Raw genomic sequence first — 24,473 nt, 5'->3', positions numbered from 1 at the left:
AGCTGTGCGAGGGCCGACCTGGATACGACTCTAAGCCTTCCTCTTCCTGCTGCCGCGCAAGCAGCCTACGATGGTGGGTTAATTTGCACTATGCAGAATGGGAAAGTCAACTACAAAAGTAAGTTGGTTTTTACGTGGGTTATTCTTCAGGATAAAAATAACCCTAAGACAGACTTTCCAGAGAGCTCGATATACTCCTCTGGAAGGTGAATGGCCACTGGCAGGTGCCTGGAACTTGACACCCTTGTTTAAGTAAGTTTTGGCCCATCAGCAAACCAGGTAGAAACTGGGGGTAAACTGTTGAGGGTCCCCAAAGGCTCCTTCACAACCCTAAGGAAAAGACATTTAACTTTCACTGCCCAAAAGTAGTTATATTAAAAAGGCATAGGTGGGACATTGTAAATTAAGGACTTTCACTGCACGGGCAGTGGGGGCCGGGGTGCCCCCCTTCCCTAAGGTATTTCAGTTACACAGAGTGATTTACCAAAGTGACTCATCATAAGTACCTATAAAGTGACTGACGGGCAACTGACAGATTAGGAAGACACTCAGACCACTTAACCAAACCAGTGCAACTTATAATCTCGATTGCTGGTAAGAGAACCCATTCATTGAACACTTACCATGCACCAAACACGCTAGGTGCTATCACACGCTCTAATCATCGCAAGCCTGCCAAGCACACTGAAGAAACTATGAGATTCAGAAAGGGTGAGTACATCATGTCAGGTCACACAGCAACAGGAACCGGATTCAAACCAGGTCTGACATCAAAGCCCACACAGGACTTGCTGGAACGTTTAAAGATTCAGACCCTAAACGTTGTGACAATCGATACGCTACATGTTGAACAATTTTTACACTTCTCTGTAGGTTAGACTGCAAGAAAAAGGTTTTTTTTTTTTTTTAAATGAGGGGCACCTGGGTGGCTCAGTCAGTTAAGCGTCCGACTTCGGCTCAGGTCGTGATCTCGCAGTTCGTGAGTTCAAGCCCCACATCGGGCTCTGTGCTGACAGCTCAGAGCCTGGAGCCCGTTTCAGATTCTGTGTCTCCCTCTCTCTCTCTGACCCTCCCCCGTTCATGCTCTGTCTCTCTCTGTCTCAAAAATAAATAAACATTGGGGCGCCTGGGTGGCTCAGTCGGTTAAGTCGGTCACGACGTCAGCTCAGGTCGTGATCTCGCGGTTCGTGAGTTCAAGCCCCGCATCGGGCTCTGTGCTGACAGCTCACAGCCTGGAGCCTGTTTCAGATTCTGTGTCTCCCTCTCTCTGACCCTCCCTAGTTCATGCTCTGTCTCTCCCTGTCTCAAAAATAAATAAACGTTAAAAAAAATTTTTTTTTAAATAAATAAACTTTAAAAAAAAAATGAAATGCACAAGAGGGCAAAATAATGCAGGTTCTGGAGGTAGACTGCGCAGGTTCAAATCCTGGCTCCCCCGCTTACAAGTTGTGTCACCTTGGAATAGTTTAACTTCCCTGCACCCCAATTTCCAGTAGTACAAGGGGAACGATAATAGACCGTATCTCCTTAGGCAATGGGCCAAATTGGGCAAGAAATCTACATAAAGCCTTTAGAATCAAGCCTGGCATGGGCTGAACCTCAGATGTTGGATGGTGTTACTTCTTCCTGGGTACTAGACGGGGCCAGTCGGCTTAGGCCTGCTATTTAAGTAACTTATTTGCATAAAGCCCAGACTCGGCCACTTTGTGTCTCCAAGCCTCACTGTATAGTTCCTTCCTGTCACTAATATCTCACACCTGCTCTGTGGCACTAAGCTCTGGGCCTCCACTTCCCATTTGTAAAATGAGGTGATTAGCCCAGCTTATCTTCTGGCTTGGCAATCGAGAATTCTTAACAATTCAGGCCCTAGAAACTTCATAACCGCCCTGAAACATTAACAGATAACACACTCTCATTTTCCTAAAATCTTCTTTTCATGTTACATGTAAATACCTATTTTGATGGCACATCTTCTCCAAGGTCTCAAAGTTCTGTGAGCACCCACAATATGCTGGGCAGGTGTCCCCTGTGTTGAGGCTGGGGACACGATGATCAGGACCTTTGACCAACAGGGGAGACATATTCTGAAACAAGCTGCCCTGATAAGCAGGTCCTCAGTGTCAGCGAGAACTTCAACAGAACACAAGCGAGGGGACACGCAGGCACGGAAGACAGGCCTTCACACACTGGACAGAGAGGAGGAGGGCAGTGGGGTGGAGGGGTGGAGGGGCGGAGGGGTGGAGAGGAATGGCAGGGTCAACAGAAGCCAGGTGGGGCACCACTGAGGCTAAATGTGAGAGGGTGGGCTGGAGGCAGATTTTGAAAACTCAGTTTCACAAGCATGAAGCAAAGTGCTCAGCAGGAACCTGCTGGGACCGTGGAGGACACCAAGGCCCAGTGACCCGGCCCACCAGCTGGGTGACTCGACCACTTACTTCACTTCTTTAATGTCTCCCAAAGGATGTAGTCACTCGATAACCCTGAGCCCCAAGTACATGCCAGGTGCTCATTAGGGTTGGGGATCAGCTGGAGCCCACAATCCAAAGGGGTCAAATATATACAACTGGGGGCGCCTGGGGGGCTCAGTCGGTTGAGTGTCCAGCTTTGGCTCAGGTCATGATCTCACAGTCTGTGAGTTGGAGCCCCGCGTCGGGCTCTGTGCTGACAGCTCCGAGCCTGGAGCCTGCTTCGGATTCTGTCTCCCTCTCTCTCTGCCCCTCCCCCATCATGCTCTGTGTGTGTGTCTCTCTCTCTGTCAAAAATAAATAAACATTAATACACACACACACACACACACACACAAAACTAAGCCTGGGGGGGAGAGGCGGGCAGGTGGTTAAGAAGTCGGGAAGAAGTCATATGCAAACCTGAGACATGGGTTGATAAACTGGGCAAGGGGCAGCGTTCCAGAACTCTAAGGACCAGCCCTTTGCAAGGAGTAGCAAAGCACTTAACAGTGTGCCGATGCGACCCTTCTATAAAGGAAGCCAAGACAACGAGGTGCCAACATCCTGCTGGTAGGGTCCCAACACGCCAGCCTCAACTAGCCTCAGTAAATAAAGTGAAGTCGATGCGCAGGAGCCTCCTGCACAGAGAACTTTCCAAAGCAAAGCTTTCAATTCCGTCCTGGAGAAAATGGTGCTGTGCAATTTTAAGACGAAAAGCGGGGGCGGGGGATGGTTCTGGCCAGGTAAGGCTCTGGCCACTAAAATGCGCACCGCCCAGCCTGGGGTCTGGGGCCTGGGGTCTGCGGTGGGCCAGTCCTCCCGCTTCCTGCAGAAGCTAACTCCTCAAGGCCTCACCCCTGCTTCTTCACCGCAGCTCCCCGCCCAGAGAGGGCCGCCTGCGGAGCGCCCCGAACGCCAGCTCCACACCAGCTCCGGCCCCTTCGGCCGGGAAGGGGCCCGGGGCTCGGGGTCTCCCGCACACAGGGAGTCTGTGGCCCAGGAAAGGGGGTCTCTGAGGCCGAAGGAGTTCCTGGACAGGGACAGGGGGGTCTGAGGATGAGGGGGTTCCGCGGTCTAGCGACAGCAGGTCCGAAAAAGGAGGAGGTCGGGAGCTGCGTCCCAGGAGCCGGGGGGGGAGGGGGGACCCCCAGACGCCAGTGGCCCCCAGGTGGAGGGGCCACGGGTTTCGGTGGTTCCCGAAGTGGAGGGCGCACAGGGGTCGGGGACCCAGAAGTGGAGGGGGACCCGGGGTTAGGAGGCCCCGAGGTGGAGAGGGTCCCGAAGTGGAGGGGTCTCCCGGGGGTCGATGGCCCCCCGATGGTGCACAGGGTCCTGGAGGTCGGCGGTCAGGGACCCGCAAGGTGGAGGGGTCCCTGCAGGGCAGCATGCGCGCGCCAAGCCAGCTCCCCTCCGGCCCGGGGAGCCCCGTGCGTCTGAAGGACAAAACTTTTCGTCAAGTTCCGGAAAAGGAGCGTGTCGCGCGCGCGTCTCTCGGAGAGGCTGACGAGCCGGGAGCCGCCGGGCCCCGCAACGTCGCCCGGGCCCCACGCTCTCCCCCGGTGCGGGGGACGGCGGCGGCCAGGCGGCAAGGGGGCCGCCGGTGCAGGACCCGAACCCGCGCGCCCGGGCCCGGCCCGCCTCCCGCTCCCGCCGACGCAGCAGCAGGTGGCAGCAGCCCCGCGCGTCCCGTCCCCCACCCTCCCGCGCGGCGCGGCCCCCGCCGGAGGCCCTCAGTACCGGAGTTAGCGCGGCTCCGACGCCATCTCCGGGGCCCGCGGGCCCGCAGCCCAGGACCCCCGGGACCCGCGACTTGTGCGGCGAGGACGCTGGGCGCGCGGCAGGCTGTGGGCCGGGCAGGCAGGTGCGCGCGAGCTGCCCGGGGCCAACAGTGGCGCGCGCCCTCGCCCCGCCCCCTGATCCGCTCCGCCCCCTGATCCGCTCCGCCCCGCGAGCCCTCGCCCCGCCCCCTGCCGGCCGCCGCCGCTCTTCCGCCCGGCTGCCGCCCCCCCGCCGCGCTGCCGCCGCTCCTCGAGCTCGACGCTCGCCCAGCTGCCACTCCTCGGCCGCTCGCCCGCCCCCTGCGGGCCCCGGAGCGGCGTCGCCGACCCTTTTCTCTCCCGAGGGCCCAGCGGAGCCTCGAGGGGAGGCCCGAGAGGATCTTCGTGTCCGCACAGCGCCGGTGGACACCCGCCAGGGGCCTCCGTACCTGGTCGGCTCCACCCGCGGCCATCTTGGAAGTGGGAAGCGGCCGGGAGGGGGAAGGGGCACGAGCGGGCAGGGACCAGGCCTGAGGAGCCGAGCGGCGGAGCGCATCGATGGGCTCCCCTGCCCTGGGGCAGGTGTGCGAGGCGGGCGGATCCAGGCCAGGCCCCGGTCATCCTGGCCTGGCCTTAGTCTCTCGGTCTGTTAAACGGGCTTTTCTGGTAGTTCTCCTTTGGCGAGCTGTGACACGGTACTTAGCGCCGTTGTTCCCAGACTTGGCTGCACCTTAGTATCGCCTGAGGATTTTGAAAATTCCGACGCCCGTGCCGCGCCCCAGGCGGATTAAATCACAAGTCTCCAGAGGCAAGATAGTTTGGGAACCGCTGGCCTGGCGTGTATGTGCGTTATTTGGCATCAGCATTGCAGAAACTCCAGAGACAGGGTCTGTGATCATACAGAGTGGGAGAGGAGGTCGCAGGCCGCAGGTCCCAGGAGGGACAGGCAGGGAGAGAGGTCAGAAGCCAGATGCTGAGCCCGGACAGCCTTCCAGGACCATGCAAAGCCCTGAATGAGAACGCTCTCCTTAGCTGGTTAACTGATCCTAGCTCGTCCCCTAGCCTAGATTCTGGGGCCAAAGCGGGCTTATCCTGTGTACTGCTAGACTCCCTGGGCCTGGCACATAGTTGGGGCACTTAAATATTTGTTGAATTGTTATATTCTGGGGACACGGAGAGCAGAAGACAGACTTTAAGTGGCTGGGACCCAGGAGCCCTGAGGGCTGTCACTGGCAGAATTACCAGAGCGGAAACCTCAGGCGATCAGCTAAATCTAAAGGAGGATTTGAACTGGCAGAGGGTCAGGGACAGGAAGGGTAATCTCTCCTTCACGGAAAGCATCTGGAAGCCTGCATTGGAGGATTACTTTGCCCGGAGCTGTGGTCATTAGTGTTGGGCAAGGAACCCCTAGCTTGTTTCTCCTGCCTGCGTGCTAGGTCTAAAAACTCAGCAACTGTTAGTTACAATGGCAGGAGGGGCCTCTTAACAGTGCTTGGTGCATAACAGAAGTTTTACAAATGCCTACATTTCTGGGTGGTATTAAGAAAAAATAATGCCAGGTCTCCTTCAAACCCCAACATGCCTTCCCCAGCTTATTAAAGAAACAACAACAAAAAAAACCCCACTAACAGGAAAGTACAGACTTGCTTCTGACCTGACTTAATTAGCAATTTAATAAACAGGATTAACGTCTGCTTTTACAGTGTTCCTTGCAACTCCCCAAATCCCTTCCAGCCCTCATTCTGAGTCTTAGGGTTTTAAAACCCCACAATGACTAGGAACCATTGTTCTGAATCCAGAACCAAAAAAATTTATGACCCACAGACTTGCCTTTGGCGCCCTCTGTCTGCCTTTTCCTCACCCTTTCCCCCATCCTGCTGCCCACCCCCAGCTCCCTGCCCAAGCCCAGAGTCCCTCCCTGGGCCCCCCCCCCCCCCCCCGCGCCAGTCATTGACACCCTCAGGGAGTCTAACAAAATTAAAAGTACAAGGAACTAGATAAGCTGTGTGGGCGTCTGCACTCCTCCCGGAACCCTAGCATCTCCCAGCCCCCATCTGTGATACGGACACAATTATGTAGGGTGTCCCACCTCTGCCGCCTCACTGCTGACTGCCTTGGCAAAGCCATCCAGGCTCCCCCGTGCAGACTGGACCCCGGAATTTCCCAGAATGATGCTCACTACAGTGGTTCCCGTGAGGGCCGCAAAGCCATTGCAGAGGAGCGAGCGGTGACCGTTAGCTCCCCCCCGCTCAGTTCCAGGCCTGGGACTGGCCGACCCCTCCCCGGCTGTGCCCAGAAGCCTTCCCGCCCTCCCCAGCTTGCCCCACCTACAATGCTCACGGCACCTTCACCGCCCAAGTTGTGTGAGGGTTAGAGACAAAAGAAATGGCAGTGACGGCTAAATGTAAAAAATTGTCTGGCTTTGTCAGTTTCTGGCATGTTTGAGGAGCTCTTGGCACCTCCCCAGTAATATAATGCGCAGAAAGTGTGTTGGTCAAAGGTGAGGGGAGGGGTGCTGGGAGTCCTCAGAGACCCCACCCCATGGAAGGTCATCTTCAAGCCTTGACCTCTGAGCCTCCCTGGCAGGGAGGCTTCCTAAGCAGGAGCAGGTGTCTGATACCCATGGAAACCACCCCTATACCAGCCCCATGCTGGGCTCTGGCCACACCAGAGCCACTGACCCCCCCCCACAGTTCCTGCCCTCACGATCCCCAGTCTCAAGGGGCAGATAGACAGGTCACCTCCAAATTCAGCCCCATCTCCTTGTAGGGAACATGGTTAACCGACCAGATGCAGACCCCAGAGGGACATAAGCACAGCGTCAGGACGCTGACAGGTCCTCAAGGCCATCCCTCAGAGGGGAAACTGAGGCCCAGAGGGCAAGTGGGGTAGGAGGTGGGCACAGGACGCGGCCAGAGGTCTCCTGCCCTGCCAAACCACCTTTGCATCCCTTCTCAGGAGAGGGGGATCTAGTCTCCCAAACACACATTTTCTCAGACTCTTCCTCAGCCCCCAAATGTGAGCTCCATAAATATTTGTTGATGGATGAATAAATGTTGCCCGTGGCTGGCCCCGTACCCGGTGCCATCCCAGCTGCTCTGTGCCCTCCTGGCTGTTCACCCCATTAGCACAGTTGAGCCCCACAGCCTACCAAGCTGGCTCAGTGACTGGCCTTTTGCAGGTAAGGAAACGGGCGCTGGGCAGTGAGGCTGCTCAGCCGGGAGCCCCAAGCTTCTTTTCCGCTGTGCAGAAGCTCTCGCCCGCTCGCCATCCTCCCGCCCACCTTCCGCCACCCCAGCCTCTGTTCAGAGCCACCAGGGCCAGACTGTCCCCACGAGGTGGAGGCGGATTGAACAGCTTGGTTTATTTCAAAGGAGCATCCCCCTGGCCACGCGTTTGCAGAAATCCACCAGAAAGCATGTCCTTTCTGCCTTTATTCCTTGTTGCGTTAACCTCCTTCACCACGGACATGGGAGCGCTCATTTTCTTGGAAACAGTGCCTGGAATTTGGGGTTCTCTTGTTGCTTCTGGAAATCGAGCGAAATGATTAAAAAACAACAACAGAAAGCGGAGACGGGGCTAGCCCCGAGAGCCGGAGGTCAGCCTTCCCACAACCTCAGGCCCAGAGAAGAAAACCAGAGACAGAGACTGAAAAGTGCCAGAACCAGAGAAGCCACCGTGAGCCTCTGCGCTTTGCTGCGAGAAGCAGGCCTCAGGCCCTCACACCAGAGCCATCAACCGGTACTCTACCCACTGCTTTTTTGTTTGGGCTTTTTAAAGTTTATTTTTCGAGAGAGCGAGAAAGAGCGGGGGAGGGGCAGAGAGCGGGAAACAGAATCCCAAGCAGGCTCCGCACCGCCAGCCACAGAGCTGGACTTGGGGCTCGATCTCATGAACCCCGTGAGATGCTGCCCTGAGCCGAAACCGAGCCTGGGACGCTTAACCAACCGGGCTGGTGCCCCACTCACAGTTTTAACGGGTGCAGCGACCTGTTTCCTACCAGTAGTAGATTAAAATCAGTGAATGCAGGGAGGCAGAACTGGTAGTAACACAGTCACGAACAAGGGAAGGCACGGCTCCAAAAAGGAAAAAGCAAATGAAAAAAATTATAACATAGAATCTCTTCGGTCTAATAACACACCTGAAAGGAGCTACCCTGATAAAGTTGCCCCAGGGGGCTGGGCGGCTCACTCAGTTAAGCGTCTGACTTCAGCTCAGGTCATGATCTCGAGGTCTGTGGGTTCAAGCCCCGTGTCAAGTTCTGTGCTGACAGCTCAGAGCCTGGAGCCTGCTTTGGATTCTGTGTCTCCCTCTCTCTCCGCCTCACCTGCCCACGCTCCTCTCTCTCTCTCAAAAATAAATTTAAAACAACATTACAGTATAATCAAAGAGTATGGAATATTCCACAGGCATTAACAGGAAGAAACGCTGATGTGAGTATCAGAACACAAGTGATTATCTTCTGTCCCTACACACTTTGAAACTGTTAGATTTCCCGACAAGTACGTGCTCTGTTTATAACGAAGACGTACTAAGATGTTCACTGATGGGGAACCGGTGGATTTCAAGAAGCACAGTCAACCTTCGGATGAGGGCTGTGCGGCCCGGGCCCCTTCGTACGGAAGCCCTGAGATAAACGAGGCAAACCCCATTCCCGGGCTCGTGCTCCGAGAGGCTGGGGACTCCGTGCACCGCCAGACAACGCAACAGAGCCGCGTGCCTGTGGTCTGCGTGGTCCACGCTCTGCAACAGCGTCTCCAACCATTCTAGCAACCCTATGAGGCTGTACTGTTGCCCCATTTTACTGGGAACGCTTGACCCCAGGTGGATCTGGCCCCACATCAAAGGTCGCTCATTCCCAGAGCACCGCACATAATAGATGAGAAAAAGTGAGTTACGATGAAACCAGTGGACCTTCCAACTTATGGAATGCATGGCCTTGCTGGGGCGAGGGGGAGCCCCCCGGGGGCTCCCTGTGGCCTCTGGCTTCCTGAATCTTAAGAGGTGCCCAGGACTGGAGGCCTTTAAGGCTGTGGGTATGAAGGAAACAGAAAGTGCCTGGGGGTGGAGATCCGCGTTCCAGCATACCACAGTGGAATTTTCCAAATAGCCTCGTTTTTTAAAGGCATCACTCAGTCGCCTGCCACTGCCACCATCAGAAAGCAGAGCCTGATTTAGAAGCTGTGGGGTCAGGCCCCACGTGGGAGCGCACGAGGAGGGTGCAGAGGGGGCAGCTCCGTCCCACACGTGATGATCCACCGTGGGCCGCCCCTCGTGGCCACCCGTGAGGCTCCGTCACCGGGCCCGAGGTCTCTCCAGACTCAACCCAGACTACCTGGGTTGTCCTCACATCCGAGCTATTGCCCGGCTCTGCCCTCTACCCAGAAGCCCTGACTCCCTTCTTGCTCTAGGTCCCGGGCCCTCCAGTGAGTGACTCCCAGTGTTACCCTGGGTGCTGCCGCCCCCCAGCAACTGCACCCCGTGTTGGGCTCCTGGCCGCCCTCCCAGATACCCCGTTGCCTCGTAGGGTCTCTGCACAGTCCTCCCGTCCCTCGGAGGCAGCAGGGACCCACACCGAGGAGGGCAGACCACACCTCACGTGTGTCTGCTCCCTTCATCCCCGCACCTGCCTGGGTCACAGAGAAGAAACTGAGGCTCAGACAGGGGAACCTTCCAGCCCAAGTCCCCACAGCAGGTGAGTACACGGGCAGGATCTGAACCTCCTGCCCCAGGGGGTGAGACCCCACCCACACTACACTCACCCCTCGCTGAGTCTTGGCTTGCTCACCTGTAAAATGGGGATGGCCGTCGATCACATCCGTGGGCTCTTGGGAGGACTTGGGAAGACAGGGCTCCTGGGGAGACGGGGGGGGGGGGGGCCAAGAGGGATCAGGGAGGGGCAGGTGGGGGTCTGCGCGTAGGAGGGGGCATGCGCAGCACCACTCAGAGGAGGTGAGGGGGTGGGTTCCGGGGCGCATGGACTCGGGTCCACACTCTGGGGGACACAGAGGCCGGCCAGCCTGCCTCAGTTCCCCATCAGGGCTCCAAGCAGGTGTCTGAACCGAAAACGTACAAGTGCAAGAGGCCCCCACAAGCCCCTCCAGAGGCTTATGCGGGGAGAACACGGAGGGTGAGAAAAGAGGCCCAGGTTCAGAGCCAGGACCCGAGGCGCCGTCCCAGGCTAACGGCTCACTACACCGGTGTGCTGATGCGGGAGGGGAGGGGAGTTTAACACATCTGGCGGGAGCCCCGAGGTCTGAAGGGTGGGAAGGCTCTTCTGTCTGCCCCGCATCAGCCTGGCCCTGGGAAGTGAAGCCCAGCAAGGCTTTGGGCCACCCGTGTAGGGGCGCGGACACTGACCCCTCCCTGGGGCAGACAGGGCGTGAAAGCCTTGCTGTCCGTCGGCCTCTAGCAACCCAGGGGAGGGGCGCCAGTGCAGGCAGGGGTCTGCAGGCTCCAGGCTCCAAGCTGTGTCAGCCCAGAGCCCCACGCGGGGCTCGAACCCACCAACTGGGACATTCGAAGTCGGACGCTTAACCGCCTGAGCCACCCAGGTGGCCCGGCAACGGTCCCTTCTGACCCCACCTGGACTCGTCAGAGTTAGGCTCCACTGCTGAGCGAAAACCTCACTTTCCCCACTTCTGACTTACTTGTTTTCATCTTCAGAACCAGTGTAATTGTGGAAGGTGTCAAATCTCTACCAAGGAGAGATCACGGTGCAGTGAAGCCCCAGGCCCACAGCTCAACCCTGACCCTCCCCACACACGGGGGTCTATTTTTCCTGCACTTTGAAGTGTATCTCAGGTCACAGCCTGGTCTATGCACATCCCCGGCAGCAGTCTTTTTCTTGGCCTTCTTCTGTGTTTCGATTCCTGTTTCAGAGAATGGTGGAGGCTGGTGAAGAAATACGGACCGTGTCGGGCCACGCTGGTCTCCTCCGTGTCGCCCAGTGTCGGTGGATGTGCTGCTCAAGTGGGCACAAAACTGTCAGCACACCTGATAAAATTAACAAGAATTCCTCAATATATCCCAACGTCCCAATTATCTTTAAAAATGTCTTTTTATAGCAGCCAAATCAAGTTTCAAAGGCAACAAACTGCACTTGGAACATAGATCTCCTACATCCCTTTTAATCTAAATAGTTCCCCCTTTGATGGGGCACCTGGGGGGCTCAGCCGGTTAAGCGTCCGACCTCGGCTCAGGTCATGATTTCACCGTCTGTGAGTTTGAGCCCTGAGTAGGGCTCTGTGCTGACAGCTGGAAGCCTGGAGCCTGCTTCGGATTGTGTCTCCCTCTCTCTCTGCCCCTCCCCTGCTCATGTGTCTCTCTCTGTCAAAAAATAAATAAACATTAAAAAATTAAAAAAAAAAATAGTTCCCCCTTTGAAACAAAAGCAAAAATGAACTCTTGGGACCTCATCAAGATAAAAAGCTTCTGCAGAGAGAAAGAAACAAGCAACAACACTAAAAGGCAGCTGATGGAAGGGAAGAAGATATTTGCAAATGACATATTGGATAAAGGGTTAACCGACTATAAAGAACTTATCAAAACTCAACACCCCAAAAAAATAATAATCCAGTGAAGAAAGGGGCAAAAGACATGAACAGACACTGCTCCAAAGAAGACATCCAGATGGCCAACAGACACATGAAAAGATGCTCCACGTCACTCATCATCAGGGAAATAGAAATCAAAACCACCATGAGATACCGCCTCGCACCTGTCAGAATGGCTAACATGAACAACTCAGGCAACAACAGATGTTGGCGAGGAAGCAGAGAGAGGGGAACCCTCTTGCGCCATCGGTGGGAGTGCAAACTGGTCCAGCCACTCTGGAGAGCAGTGTGGAGGTCCCTCAGCAGGTCGAAAATAGAACTACCCTAAGACGAGCAAGTGCACTACCAGTCGTATCAAGAATGAAATGTTGCCATTCACCACGACATGGATGGTTCTAGAGTGTATTCCACTAAGCAAAATAAGTCAGAGAAAGACAAATACCGTATGATTACTTTCCTACATGGAATTTAAGAAACAAAACAGAGGAACATAGGGGACGGGTGGGAACAGAAGAGAGGGAAACTATAGGAGTCTCTCTTTTTTCAGAAGAATCTATTCATTTTTTTTTAAAGTTTATTTTTATTTATTTTGAGAGGGAGATAGAAAGCAAGCAAGGGAGGGGCAGAGAGAGAGAGAATCCCAAGCAGGCTCCGTGCTGTCAGTGCAGAGTTGGACGTGGGGTTTGAACTCACGAACCGTGAGATCATGACCTGAGCCGAAATCAAGAGTCGGATGCTTACCCGACAGACACACCCAGATGCCCCCAAATCATAAGGGACTCTTAATGATAGAGACAAAACTGAGGGCTGATGGAGGGAGGTGGGTGGGGGATGGGCTGGATGGGTGATGGGCATTAAGGAGGGCACTTGTGATGAATCACTAGATTCTATTCCTGAAACCAATCATTGCACTCTATGTTAACTAACTAGAATTTAAACAAAAATTTGAAAAGAAAGACAAATAAACGGTTCCTCCTGTGCCATATATTTGTTGGTGACACGGGATCGCGTATCTTGTGGAATTTTCCACATTGTGGATTCGCCTGGTGGTGGCATTTAGCAAGCTCCTCTCCCCCCACCATTTCCTACAAACTTAGACTTTCATCTCAAGCAGTGGTTCTCAGCCGAGGGCGATTTTGCCCCCAGAGGACATTTGGCCAAGTCCTCTGAAACGGGTCCCTTGGGAAGCTCTCTGATTTGGGGACAGAAGCAGGGACCCGTCTCGGGGTCACTCCGAGAGCCCAAATGTGTACTTCCTATATGTCCCATGAGGAGTCAGCAGCTCGCCTCACTTTGAGTGATGTCACCTTGGACTAGCGGGTCCCCATGCTGTCAGTGTCACCACCTGATGGGTTAGCATCATCTCGGTCTAACCACGAGGGCTGCAGAATATGGGGAGACCTGTTATTTTTAGCGTAATGCAGTTATGACTTTAATGCTCCCTCACACACAGTTTACAAAGGGCTTTTCCATCCAGGACCAAATAGCCAAACTCACTGCTATGCTGCAGGCGGGCTGGATGATCGCCGAATGATTTTCTCCAGACGAGGAGTCGGGTCAGAACAGGGACACGGCCTGTGTAAGACCCCGTAGGTCAGCAATAGCACCAGGCTAAGCCCAGACAGGTTCACCTGCCCAGAGCTCCATTCACAGGAGTCTCCTGAGCTCGCCCGACTGTAGGAAAGGGAGGAAATGCCACCGCGGGCCTCTTTTAAAAGCTGCAAAAGTTCTAGAAGATTCTCTCCTGTCAGCTGATTCTAAAATCTCTCTCCATAGGTGGGGGGATGGGCTAAACGGGTGATGGGCATTAAGGGGGGAGGGCACCTGTGATGAGTGCTGGGTTTTATATGTAAGTGATGAATCACTCAATTTTACACCTGAAACCACTGTTACACGGTATGTTAAACTAGCTTGGATTTAAATAAAATTTAAAAATCATTTAAAAATAAAAATGCTTTTGAAAAATAAAAGAATCCCTATCCAACCTCGGAGACCACTGTTCCGCCCAGAACGAAATGGTGCCCCTGTTCACACCCCTTCATGCTCCCTGTGATCTCTAGGATGAACCCTTCCCAAGAGGCATTCAAGGCCCCTCACAGACTGACCCCTCCCACCTCCCCACCTCCGTCTCTTCCCGAATCACCGTCCCCACCCCCGCCATCCCCACCTGGACGCTGCCGGTCGGACTCCCATACACTCACAGAGATGCTGGTGTGGTTTGACCAGTTGACTCTGGTGGCCACTAGAGGGGAAATCGCACCTTCCCAGCACCTATACGTGCTTTCCTCTAAACCTGGCATAGGTCTCCCCTTTCTGGTTTTACAGAGGAGGAAACTGAGGCTGGAGAGTGTGAATGGCTTGCCAAGGGCCACATGGCGCGAGTTAGGACTAATGGCTGGAGGCGGTTGGCCCTGGGAAGGGAGGGTGGAGGCTCCTCGCTGCACACTCCATCCGGTTTCCTAGGCCTGGGGAGGCTGTGCCCAAGCAGCGGTTTCCCCTGCTTTCCGCGATCGGTGGCCAAAGCTGGAAAGCCAGACGCTGCCAAGAAGGAAACCACTCTGTCAGCTGCCCATCTGGACAGTGATGGCCGGAGACAGAGCCTCTCCAGATGAAATGGGTAACTCACTCTGGAGGAAGGGCCACGCTCCCTCTGAGTGTGTAGAATCAGCGGTCGTGCCTCCCTCCTCCCCGTGCCCTGCCCAGAGATGCCACATGACCTTGGCGAGGCCGCCCGGCCAGTCGGGGCCGAGCTGGGCCTCACCACCAGCCTCACCTCGGGACTTCCCGTGGCCCCAGACGGGCTGCCACGCAGGGAAATTCAGGGGTAAGATAAGGAAGAGCCTTCTGATGTAGAGGGCTCCCGGGACTTGGAGGGGTCCTCACCCCTGCCCTCAAACCCCTTTAGGAACGGTCGTGGCTCAGGTGGGCTGGAGAGACCCTCTGAAGGTTACGTAGGAGAGATGGAGAGAACGCTGTAGGACCTTTATCGCCAAAGAACCAGGGCTGAAGGAGGTTTACAGACTTAGAAAAATAAAACGTATTACCGGCACCAGCTTTAGGGCCTGGCGCACAGTAGGATCCTCATACAGATCTGTTGAACGCATGAATGTTTCCAAACCCTATTTGAGACCAAGGCCAGAGATCAATGTTTCTTCCCAATTAGCAGCTTAATGCCAACATGAAGACACCCGGGCCCCCAAAAGACCCCAACTCGCGGTCCCCAAGGCTCACCAGCCTTGTCTGGGTAACAATGTCACCCGTGATGGCACCAAGTTTGGGAGAAGCGTAGGTGAGTGGGGGTGACCCAGGTTCAGCGTGAGGAAGTCACCCAGAGATCAGTGTCTCTCCACTTCCTTCCCCCTCCCCCCTGCTCAGGAAGGGGCGGTGCAGGTGGGGGGTGGGCGTCTGGGCACACTGGAGGGGGGTGGTGGGGAGGAGCCCAGGACCACCAGACCGGCATCCTGGCGAGGCCCTTATGCAGTGAAGGGCGGGGGGGGGGGGGGGGGGGATCGGCCGGGAGGGGGCTGTCAGGTGCCTGCAGGCTCCCCAGGGTGGGGTATCGAGGCCTTGCAGGTGGGGGGTGGGGGGGTAGCGACCAGATCAGGAGCGCAGGGCAGCGAGGAGCCAAGGGCCAGGTCTGCCACTGACAGTTGGGGGTCCTGCACGTCTCTGAGCATTTCCCCGGTCCGTGATCACTGGGCCGGAGCGAGGCCTGAGAGCGGAGGCGCGTCAGGTGGCCTAGCAGGGAGCCAGGGCACCAGGCTGCCCTTTATCGCTGGCTGGCAGCGTGCGTTTGCAGGAGGATGTGGTGGACACGGTTGACATTTGTGACCAGCAGGAGTTGGGGCCCCTGGCCTGTGAGAGGAGCTGGAGTCAAGCCGGGAAGGGGGTCAGGACTTGCCCGAGGCCCTCGATGACCCCCAGGGAGCCGTGGGGTGGAGCCTGGGATTTAGGGCACCTGGGCCAGGCCTCCTTCAATGCCCCTTCCTCTTCTGCAAAGGGAGAAGGCAGCAAAGGAAGAAGCCGTCCCCTGGCTGGGCCAGCGGCCTCAGGCTCCCCCACCAGGCCAGGCCCACGGTGGGTCAGGTTCCCACGGGGGGTCTCCCCTCTGCCTGGGGGTCTGAGGAGGGGCTGGGGCAGTGGAGGAGGGGCGGCCACAGGGGCAGGAAGGCAGGCCCCGGGCCCCAGACCCTGCGGCAGACTGCAAGCTCGGCACAGGACGGGCCTGAATGGCTGGGAAGGGCCCGGACGCCGGGGACGTGCTCTGGCCCAGGCAGTGGTCGGATCATTGCAGGAGCCCGGGGGTCGGCGGGGGAAGTGGGGCTGACTGGCCCACGACACAGGGGTGTGTGGAGCCGGACAGAAGCCTGCGGAGATGGAACTCCCCGGACTGTGCCATGAAGTGGCCCCGCGTCTCAGCTGCAACCGCCCACATGCCTGCCCCCTCACCCCAGACTCCGCTCTGACGGGCCCCCCAGCCCGGACACCACCCGGAGCAGGGGGGACAGTGGGACCTCACCCCTGAGGCCGGGGCTTTGCTCCCCCCGCCATCGATGCAGCAGGGGAAGGAAGGGGCCGCCTGGGGATGGGAGCTCCTTCTGAGAGGTACCGACAGGGGTGCGACAGGCTCCTGGGCGGCCACTCCAGGACCGCACCTCGCAGACTGTGTCCTCGCTGCCCGGCTGTGCCAGTTCCTCTTTACAACCGACTCCACGGGACGCACGGTTACGGTCGCCACTTACACGCAGTTCGAATCTTGGCTCCACCTTTCAGCGGGTGCCAGACCTTAGCGAGTGCCTCGGTTTTGCCACCTGTAAAACGGGGCAAACGCACCCACCCCGCGGGGTTAACAGGGCAGGACACCTGGAAGAAGGCCACAGGCAGGCGGACACTGTCCCGGTGTGAGGCGGTGGCATCCCCACCAGTCACCGCTCGTTCAGTCGGGTGGGGCGGCCGCTCCTGACCGCGTCTCTCCCACACCAGTGACGCAAGGCCGGTGGCGGGAAGCTGGGGGCGGCTGTGACGCGGCAGCTCCCTTCCCGGCCTCTGTGCCCGCAACAGAGCCCGCCCGTGATGCCATCCACCCGCCGGCTGGGCCCTTCTTTCCGTTCCTGGACTGCTGGGCAGACACAGGCCACTGGGCGCTGCACGGCCACTTACCCACGTGCCCGGAGTCTGCCGGGGGTGGCGTCTGCGGTGACAGGAGCAGCAGCATCAGTCACAAGAGCAGCGGCTGAACGCCTGGCGTACTTTGAGAGAGGGCTTTACGCCCTGGGTGTGAGCAGCACTCGGCTGTGATGTCACAGTCCCGGGGACAGAGCCCAAGCTCCGGGTGGTCACGCGAGGAGCAGAGGCCCAGCCCGGCACCCCCACCCCCCGCTGGCAGGTGCGGGCACCCGGGAAGCAAGTACGCGGGCCACGGGGCGCAGCTTCCGGGGACGATCCGCGCACCTGCACAGGGGACCTCCCTGCTGCGCTAACATCCTCCAGTCCTGCCTCGGGCACTTCCGGGGAGCTCGCTCTCCGCGCCACCTCCCCGCCCGAGTGGGCACTGCTGCTCTACCGGTACGGGCTCAGGTCACACCCCTGCAGTCATGATTAAGGTAGACAGATCCTGAGGGCGCCTGGGGGGGCTCAGTCAGTTAAGCGCCTGACTCCTGGTTTCGGCTCAGGTCTCGATCTCACGGTTTGGGAGTTTGAGCCCCGCGTCGGGCTTCACGCTGACGGTGCGGAGCCTGCTTGGGATTCTCTCTCTCCCTCTCTGCCCCTCCCCCTGCTCACTTTCCCTCTCAAAATAAATTTTAAAAACTTAAAAATAAATAAATAAAGAGGTAGATCCTGGAGGTCTCCTGAATCCCAGCAACCGGTCAGTCCGAAGCTGACACTGAGAGTGCTTACTAGGCAAGAGACCCTTTTGTAAGCATTTGACTTGCATCAGTTTACCCAATGTCACACAGCCAGCAGTTGGACCTAGGTTTCCACATTAAGAGGGCCCTTATCCAGGGGTCACTTCAGATATGGGGCGCAGGGCAAGGGGGGGGGCACGGGATAGGGGCTTTATAACAAAAGGAGTTGGGGCAGCCGTCCAACTAGCTGGTAAAAAATGAGGCTGAATCCTTAAGCCTCGCTCCTGGTATAAAATACACACGCTTCAAGGATCAACTCTACAGGGGCGCCTGGCTGGGCCAGTCGGTAGAGCACACGACTCTTGATCTCCGTCCAGGTCGTGAGTTCAAGCCCCACCACGGGGCATGAAGCTTACTTAAGGGGAAAAAAAAAAAAAAAATCGATTCTACATAAAGTATATGGGTTTTAGAAAAACACAGAAGCGTTATTTTTATACTCTTTTAAAGGTGAAAAAAGCATTTAAACAACATGCCTACACATCCCAGAAACCATAAAAAAAATGGATAAAACAAAATTTAAATGATTCTCCTCCACCCCAGATTAAAGACAATGCCAACCTGAAAAGGCATGGGCCTCAAATAACCCGAGCTGAGTGTCCGCTGACAGGTGGAGAGAAACAGGACGGACAAGGGGCGGGGGACGCTGTGACAGGCACAGGTGCTGCACAGGCTGGGGGTCTCCCTTCAGGAGTGAGCGTACAAGGGCACACGGGTTTGAAGGTGTCCGCAGAAGTGCTATGCAGGACACGGAATACACATAAAAGGAACGTTCTTAAATGCTGAGCAATGAGGAAAGTGTCGTATCTACAGACTGGAATAACGCGGCTATAAAAAGGGAAACAGGTCTACAACTCCTGCCACGAAGACATCTGAGTAAACACCTATTTCCCACGTCACAGGGCAGTGTAGTTCCACCTTGTGCTAGAAGCTTCTCTCCGTATGTTCAAATATACATTCAGCCGTCGAGAAAAGTGTTTTTGCAGAAATGTTAGCAGCGACCATCTCACGGCGATGGAAGTAGAGTTTTCCCTTATACTTTTAAAAATACACCGATTTCTTTTTCTACGGTAAACACCGATGTTTATATGCACTCCCCGTCCCGCCCCCTCCCCCCGGAACAAAAAGACGAGGCTTTGTCTACAGCTACAGACAGAAATCCGTGTTCTGTGCAAGATTCAGGTAGTAGTTGGGGGGGAGGGAGGAGGGATGGCCCCATTTCTCAGCAGACCACCCCCCTCCCTCTGCAGCAAAGCAGCAGGCCAACACTTTGAGCGAGACCCGTAAGAGCTAAATCAGCTTCTTCTGAACGAGGTGAACCGGCCACTTCCCACCTCCCGCCGCACGGAGCTGAGACAGGCCGCGGCTCTTCAGGAAAGAGCCTTTGCTGTGATAAATGAAGACAGCCAACCGTTTTTCAAATGTTTTATTTGATGTTAACTCCACAAGAAAACAAAAAAATCAGTTACTCTGGTGTACGTGAAATCAGAACAATACAACCACGGGGAAACAATCTCAGCCCAGGAATGGAAAACGGGTACTTCAGTGCTACGGGTACGCAATGCGCTTCATACCACAGTGCGTTTCAGCGTTTTGCCAACTTTTTAAAAAATGCTTTTTCTTTGTGATCATCCATTCACAAAACTAAAAACCACACTTTCAACTCTGCTGCTGAAAGCCTCCAGGCTTCAGCCACTTAGCTATGAAAACAAATAAATACATAATCTGTTAATCCCCCTGCCCACTTGTAATCCAACCCCATCCCCCCCCCTCCCACCCCACCCCGTGGAAGATGCAGGGTCTTCCTACCGGTGCGAAGGGAAGTCGGCACCTTTGCCACCTGGAGCCCTGTCTTGATAAAAAGCAGCTGTCCAAAATCAACTGAGCTAAAGGTTGTGTCTGAAATATATTTTATTTGGTCTCTGCTACATTAAGCAACGATTTCTAGAATGATCGTCACCGTAGTGATTTTAGGAATTTACAACTTCCAATTCTTTTTTGCCTTTGCTGTTAAATTGTATTTCAGTGCAGATGCTAATCACTTTTTAGGAAGCTCCGGAAGAAAGAAAAATACATAAAACCTTATAAAGTCTGTAAATAAATAACAGCAACGTAAACCTTACACACGCGCGCGCACACGCACACACACGCACACACACCCACTTTAAAGTGTCAAAAGATGTGCTGTATAAAAACAAACCCTGCCGTGTGGCGAGATCCGAGCCAACCGTCCATCAGGTCTCTCACAGCGAGGACACACACAACCGGGACGACCCCAGAGCCTCGGGGTCGCTCGCCCGTGTCATCAACGACGAGAAGGGCAACACCACCCAGTGCTCGAAGCACATCAGGGATTCCTCGGCCACTTCGCCCCCAGCCAGTCACCACACGCGTGTGCTGCCCGCCAAGGGCAGTGGTGACGCGGTCTCGTCTGTGTCACGCTTTTCTGCCATTCCTGACGATACAGACGTGCCAAACTGATGCTACAAATTAGGTTGTTTTCTTTTGTCTTTTTCGTAAGGAGTTAGTTTAAAAGGAAACACAATCTGGTTTTACAAACACCGCTCCTCCCAGCTTCACCTGCTGCCCGGCGGCATGAAAGCGCGAGGAAGTGGCCATCATGAGTGGACGGGACTGGTGTGAGACGGACTGACCCCTGGGTCCCCACGAGAGCGGAAAGCGAGTCCCATGAAGCAATCGCACAGGTATGGGAGAAACTGTTACTCCCCCCCGCCCCCAACCCACCACACAGAACTTGCCCAGAACATTCTCTCAAACACAAAATGAGATCTAAGCTCTACTAAAATCACAGCCACAACAGGAGCTAGCTGCAGCAGCCGAGGTTTCTTCGGGGTGACGAGGTGGCCTTTACTGCACGTCAGACGTTTATCATTTAGAGTTCTGGAGGCTTCGAGTCAATGGAGGTCACCAGCAAACCATAATTTGCAACTAAGATCCAAACCACAAACAACCCGGAAGGGGTGTTTTGGCATAAACGTAACTGCAACCTAAGAACGGGCTGGGGGTACGCTCTCTACCCCGCTGGGCCTCGTACGCCACCCGACACCCCAGAGCCTTGGCTCCTTCAGCTAGCAAGAAATCACACACCATAGTATCTTCCATGATACTTGAGGGGGAAAATCCTAAGATAGAAAACACAGTATCGTGTAAGTCTCTAAAAGCACACCCTTGCGGTTCCTACTTCAAAGGTACATGAGATCTGACTGAATGAAGACCGTGGATGAGTCACTCATGCTTCCCTCCTGCCTTCAGGAAGGCACCGATCCATTGCAGGGGTAGGTGTCTATGTCCCAGTTCTTAGAGAACAAAGCCTAAAGGTCCCAAAGCTCAAGTCTCTGGAGAGCGAAGTGGCTGCGGACACCGCGGTGCTAGGGTAACAGTGACCGGGCTGCAGCCCCAGGACAGTAGCTGCAGTCAAGATGCGGAACGCAGGGCTACTCCTAGACAAGCACATGCACACCCATTCTGGATTTGACAACACAATCTAGTCTATTTCAAATAGCCAAGAATTTAACAGCTTGGAGGAAAAAAAAAAAAAAAGTTCAACAGGATAGCTGTCCTCAACTCTAAAATAAGCAAGAAGAGAAAGATAATTACTGATCTGAATCAGTTAATTGAAGAAGAACCCTAAGTTGTTGTTTTAGATTAACAGGCCTCACAAAAGGGTAATTTGCCATCACAGATCGTTTTCAAGAATTAATTTGCACTACGCTGCAGGTTTAGAGATGAGTTCGAGAAAAGAGCTCCTCTTCGCCAGGGTCCGCCCACTCGCCCCCACCGTCCGAGCCGGAGCCTTCCGAGCCGGAGCTGGCGCTGGAGGAGATCTTTCTGTGGAAGCCGTTGGGTTTTGCTCCGGCATTTCTCTCTCCTGCACACCTTGCTTCATAAACAGAAGACACCTGGGATGAAAGGAACAGTTTCAACAGATCAAAAGCCAGGTTTTTTTTCACAAGGGCTACGCGAAATACTCTTGACACAGAGATCAAGTAACAAGTCCATGGTTTTCTCGGGGAGAGTTACACACCATGAAGTTTCGCTGCTTCAAAGCAAAACCACCTCTCCTTCCTGATCCGTAAGGCGTCCAGAACCCTAACTCAGTATGTTCGGTCCCTGGGACAAAACGTTCTGTATGTCAGGGCTGCCCAGAAACAGCAGTCTAAGTGCCGACCACGGGTGGGGACGAGGCTGGGCGCGGGGACCCCCGCCCTGCCGTGTCTCCCTGCCACGTGGGGAGAGCCCCCAGCAAGCAGACCAACCAACGCAACCACACGCTGCGGTGCAAACCAGGCGACGTGGCCAACGGGGAAGGGGAGAAAGGACACACACACACACTCCAGACAGGTGGGCAGGGAAAGAGCTCTTCCAAAGAGTCCTCAGCTGAAGGTGGAAAAGTGAGCCCCGTAGGAGTAAGAGCGAGAGGTTGTCCGGGAGCCTGGCCTCAGACACGGAGTCCTACAAACCCCCTGTCATGTGGGACAGTCCCCCCACCCCCCCCCCCACACCAGGTGGTCAGCACCTCTGTCCCCCAGGACACTAAATGCAAATGGCAGCCCTTCCCTAGTCACAGGAACGACCAGTGCCCACCCCCAACTCAGGCAGAGTGATCGGCAACAGCACCCTCCCTCCACAGCAACTAGCGATGGTCCCCGACCCCCGAGGCGACTACCAAGGCCTCCTTCCCTCCCCCCACAGTAGCCGGCAACGTGCCACCCCCCACCGGCCGCTCCCCCCCCCCCCCCCCCGTCACCTTAATTAGCAACGTCCCCACCCCCATAGCAACCAGCTCACCCCGTCACGGCAACCAGCGGCACCCCCTCCCCCCGGCCACGGGAACTAGCAGCCCCCCGGTCATACTTATGACACCCCCATTTCCAGCTGGGCAGCGCCACCCCTGGTTGGGCCCCTGAGGCGGAAGCAGAAAGACAGCTGCGCGGAAGGAGGGAGAAGAGAGGGTGCGAGGCCAGAGGCACGCGAGGGCAGAGCGTAGTGACAAGAGGCCACCGTGGTTAGGAGCGTGAGTCGCAGAGTCCCAGCAGAGGCTACGGCTCAGGTCTGCACTTGCGGCCAGACACGCGGTCCCCGGTCTGTGCGGAACAGCACAGTGGCGGCACCGGTCGGGCATCGCGAGGGCCAGCGAGGGGACACCCGACCCAGACGGGGCACGGGTGACGAGGCGGAAAGAGGTGCAACAGCTGACGGGTGGGGCGGGACGGCGTGTGCAGGTGACAGAGGCCGGACAGTGGCGGCTGAGCTTGGGTGCGGCAGGGCGCCATTCACTGAGGTGGGACAGACTGGTGGGGGGAGGCCCACAGGCCTGTGGGTGATTTGGGGGAAAGTCCTCGCAGGACCTGAGCTGACACGGAGAAGACAGACACGTTTCCTTCGGTTCATCAGCCTGCCTGCCGGGAGCTCGTAGAAACCCGACGCGGCCCGGTGCCGGGGCTGAGACCAGAACGCCGCACTGGGCGTGTGGAGGGGACAGGAAGGCGGAGTCCGGCCACGGAGCCCAGCTCGCGGACTCTGTGGTGGTGCCCACCCAAGGGCTCGTTGGGGAGCGACAGGTCCACCAACTGGTGGGCAGAAATGCCCGGGGCGGCACTGGGAAGGACAGGCTGGGGGAGCGAAGGAGGGGCTGTGGGAAGCCTTGGAGGTAAGCAGACGAGGAGGGAGGCGATGCAGACATGGGCTGAGGGCCACGGGGAGGAGGAAGGTCACACCCACAGAGCTGGGTGACCCGGGACAGTGGGCGGGCGGGCGGGAGCTCCCAGGGCTCTCAGGCTGTAGCCTGAGTGGCAGAGGTGGGGGTGGGGTGGGGGGTGTGTGTGGCCGTTAGTAAGTTAGTAAGGAGGACAGTCCACTTACCCTATTAAAATCTAATGGACGCTCTTCGTTACTGGGCATGTCTTTACCATCTGGACACTCTTCTATACCATTCTCTCCCTTGGCATTTGTATAACATTCTTAATCATTTTGAATGGAGAAGGGAAAAGAGGGAGAGGGGGGGAAATTTCATTAAGACATGGTTATGAAACATACATTCCTGTGTCATTTTTTGCTGACACGTCAGATCAGTTAGGTCTACCAGCCCTTCGGCGAGTTGGACTAGTCACTAAGAGCAGACACAGTCACCACTGGCCAGCCAGGTGTGCACGAGCAAACTGCTACGCCCATTTAAAAATTCTGATAAACCGTTTATCGAGTTTTTGAAAACTAGGCTGGCATTACACACACGCCTGTCATCCCACCATGAGACACCCGTTCAGCAAATACTCGCACCTGTAATGTGACAGGCCCTGGGAACACAGGACAAAGACCAACAAGGCCAAGCTCTCAAGAGTGTATGGAGCGGGAAGGGAGACCGACGATATACCCTGCGTGGTCACATGACAAACAAGCAGACAGGAGGAAGTGACGAGAGAGAGCAGCAGCCTTGTTTGCTCCCCCCAAGTCCACACCACGCTGAAGGACGCCGTTACGGTATCTGGACAACAGGGAAGGGAAAAGCGGCTAGTGGTTTGGGTAGGTACGTGGCCCCCAGAAGGGGATGGATCTGGAGGCTACGATTAGAAGGAATCAGCAATCGTCGAGCGCAAAGCTTCTCAACGCTGGAGCTTTAAGCAGAGTCTGCCCAGGCTCCACGTGAAACCCCGACTGAGCCGCGCACTGGGCCAGGGTCCAGGCAGCAGCTGCGACAAGCCCCCCGGGTGGTTCTGACGCCCTCCTGTCTTTGTCTAGACCAGCCCCCGCACCCCTGCACAGACACAGTGCCGGCCTGACACAGACCCTGGC

The 24,473-nt window shown here is 56.1% G+C and overlaps 1 protein-coding gene across 13 annotated transcripts in view; it reads right to left on the bottom strand.

The window, feature by feature from the left end:
• Nucleotides 1–24,473, bottom strand: part of LOC106982728 (TBC1 domain family member 14) — a 210,505-nt gene that overhangs the window by 104,960 nt on the left and 81,072 nt on the right. The window contains exons 8-9 of one of the 13 annotated variants that reach the window (XM_053217624.1): nucleotides 23,547–23,644; nucleotides 19,078–21,583 (exon numbers count right to left, since the gene is read on the bottom strand). The exons of 10 other annotated variants lie outside the window; for them this stretch is intronic. In XM_053217624.1, coding sequence (XP_053073599.1) covers nucleotides 21,404–21,583; nucleotides 23,547–23,644 — 278 coding nt within the window. In that variant the 3' untranslated portion in view covers nucleotides 19,078–21,403. Of the gene's footprint in view, nucleotides 1–4,184; nucleotides 4,342–4,653; nucleotides 4,723–19,077; nucleotides 21,584–23,546; nucleotides 23,645–24,473 lie in introns of those variants that run through there. 2 more of the 13 variants (XM_027074930.2, XM_027075091.2) reach the window with 2 other exon arrangements.

This window comes from Acinonyx jubatus, chromosome B1 (assembly GCF_027475565.1).
Source record: "Acinonyx jubatus isolate Ajub_Pintada_27869175 chromosome B1, VMU_Ajub_asm_v1.0, whole genome shotgun sequence".
Taxonomy (NCBI): domain Eukaryota; kingdom Metazoa; phylum Chordata; class Mammalia; order Carnivora; family Felidae; genus Acinonyx; species Acinonyx jubatus.
The sequence above is the reverse complement of the archived record's forward strand: the minus strand, read 5'-3'. Positions and strand labels throughout refer to the sequence as shown.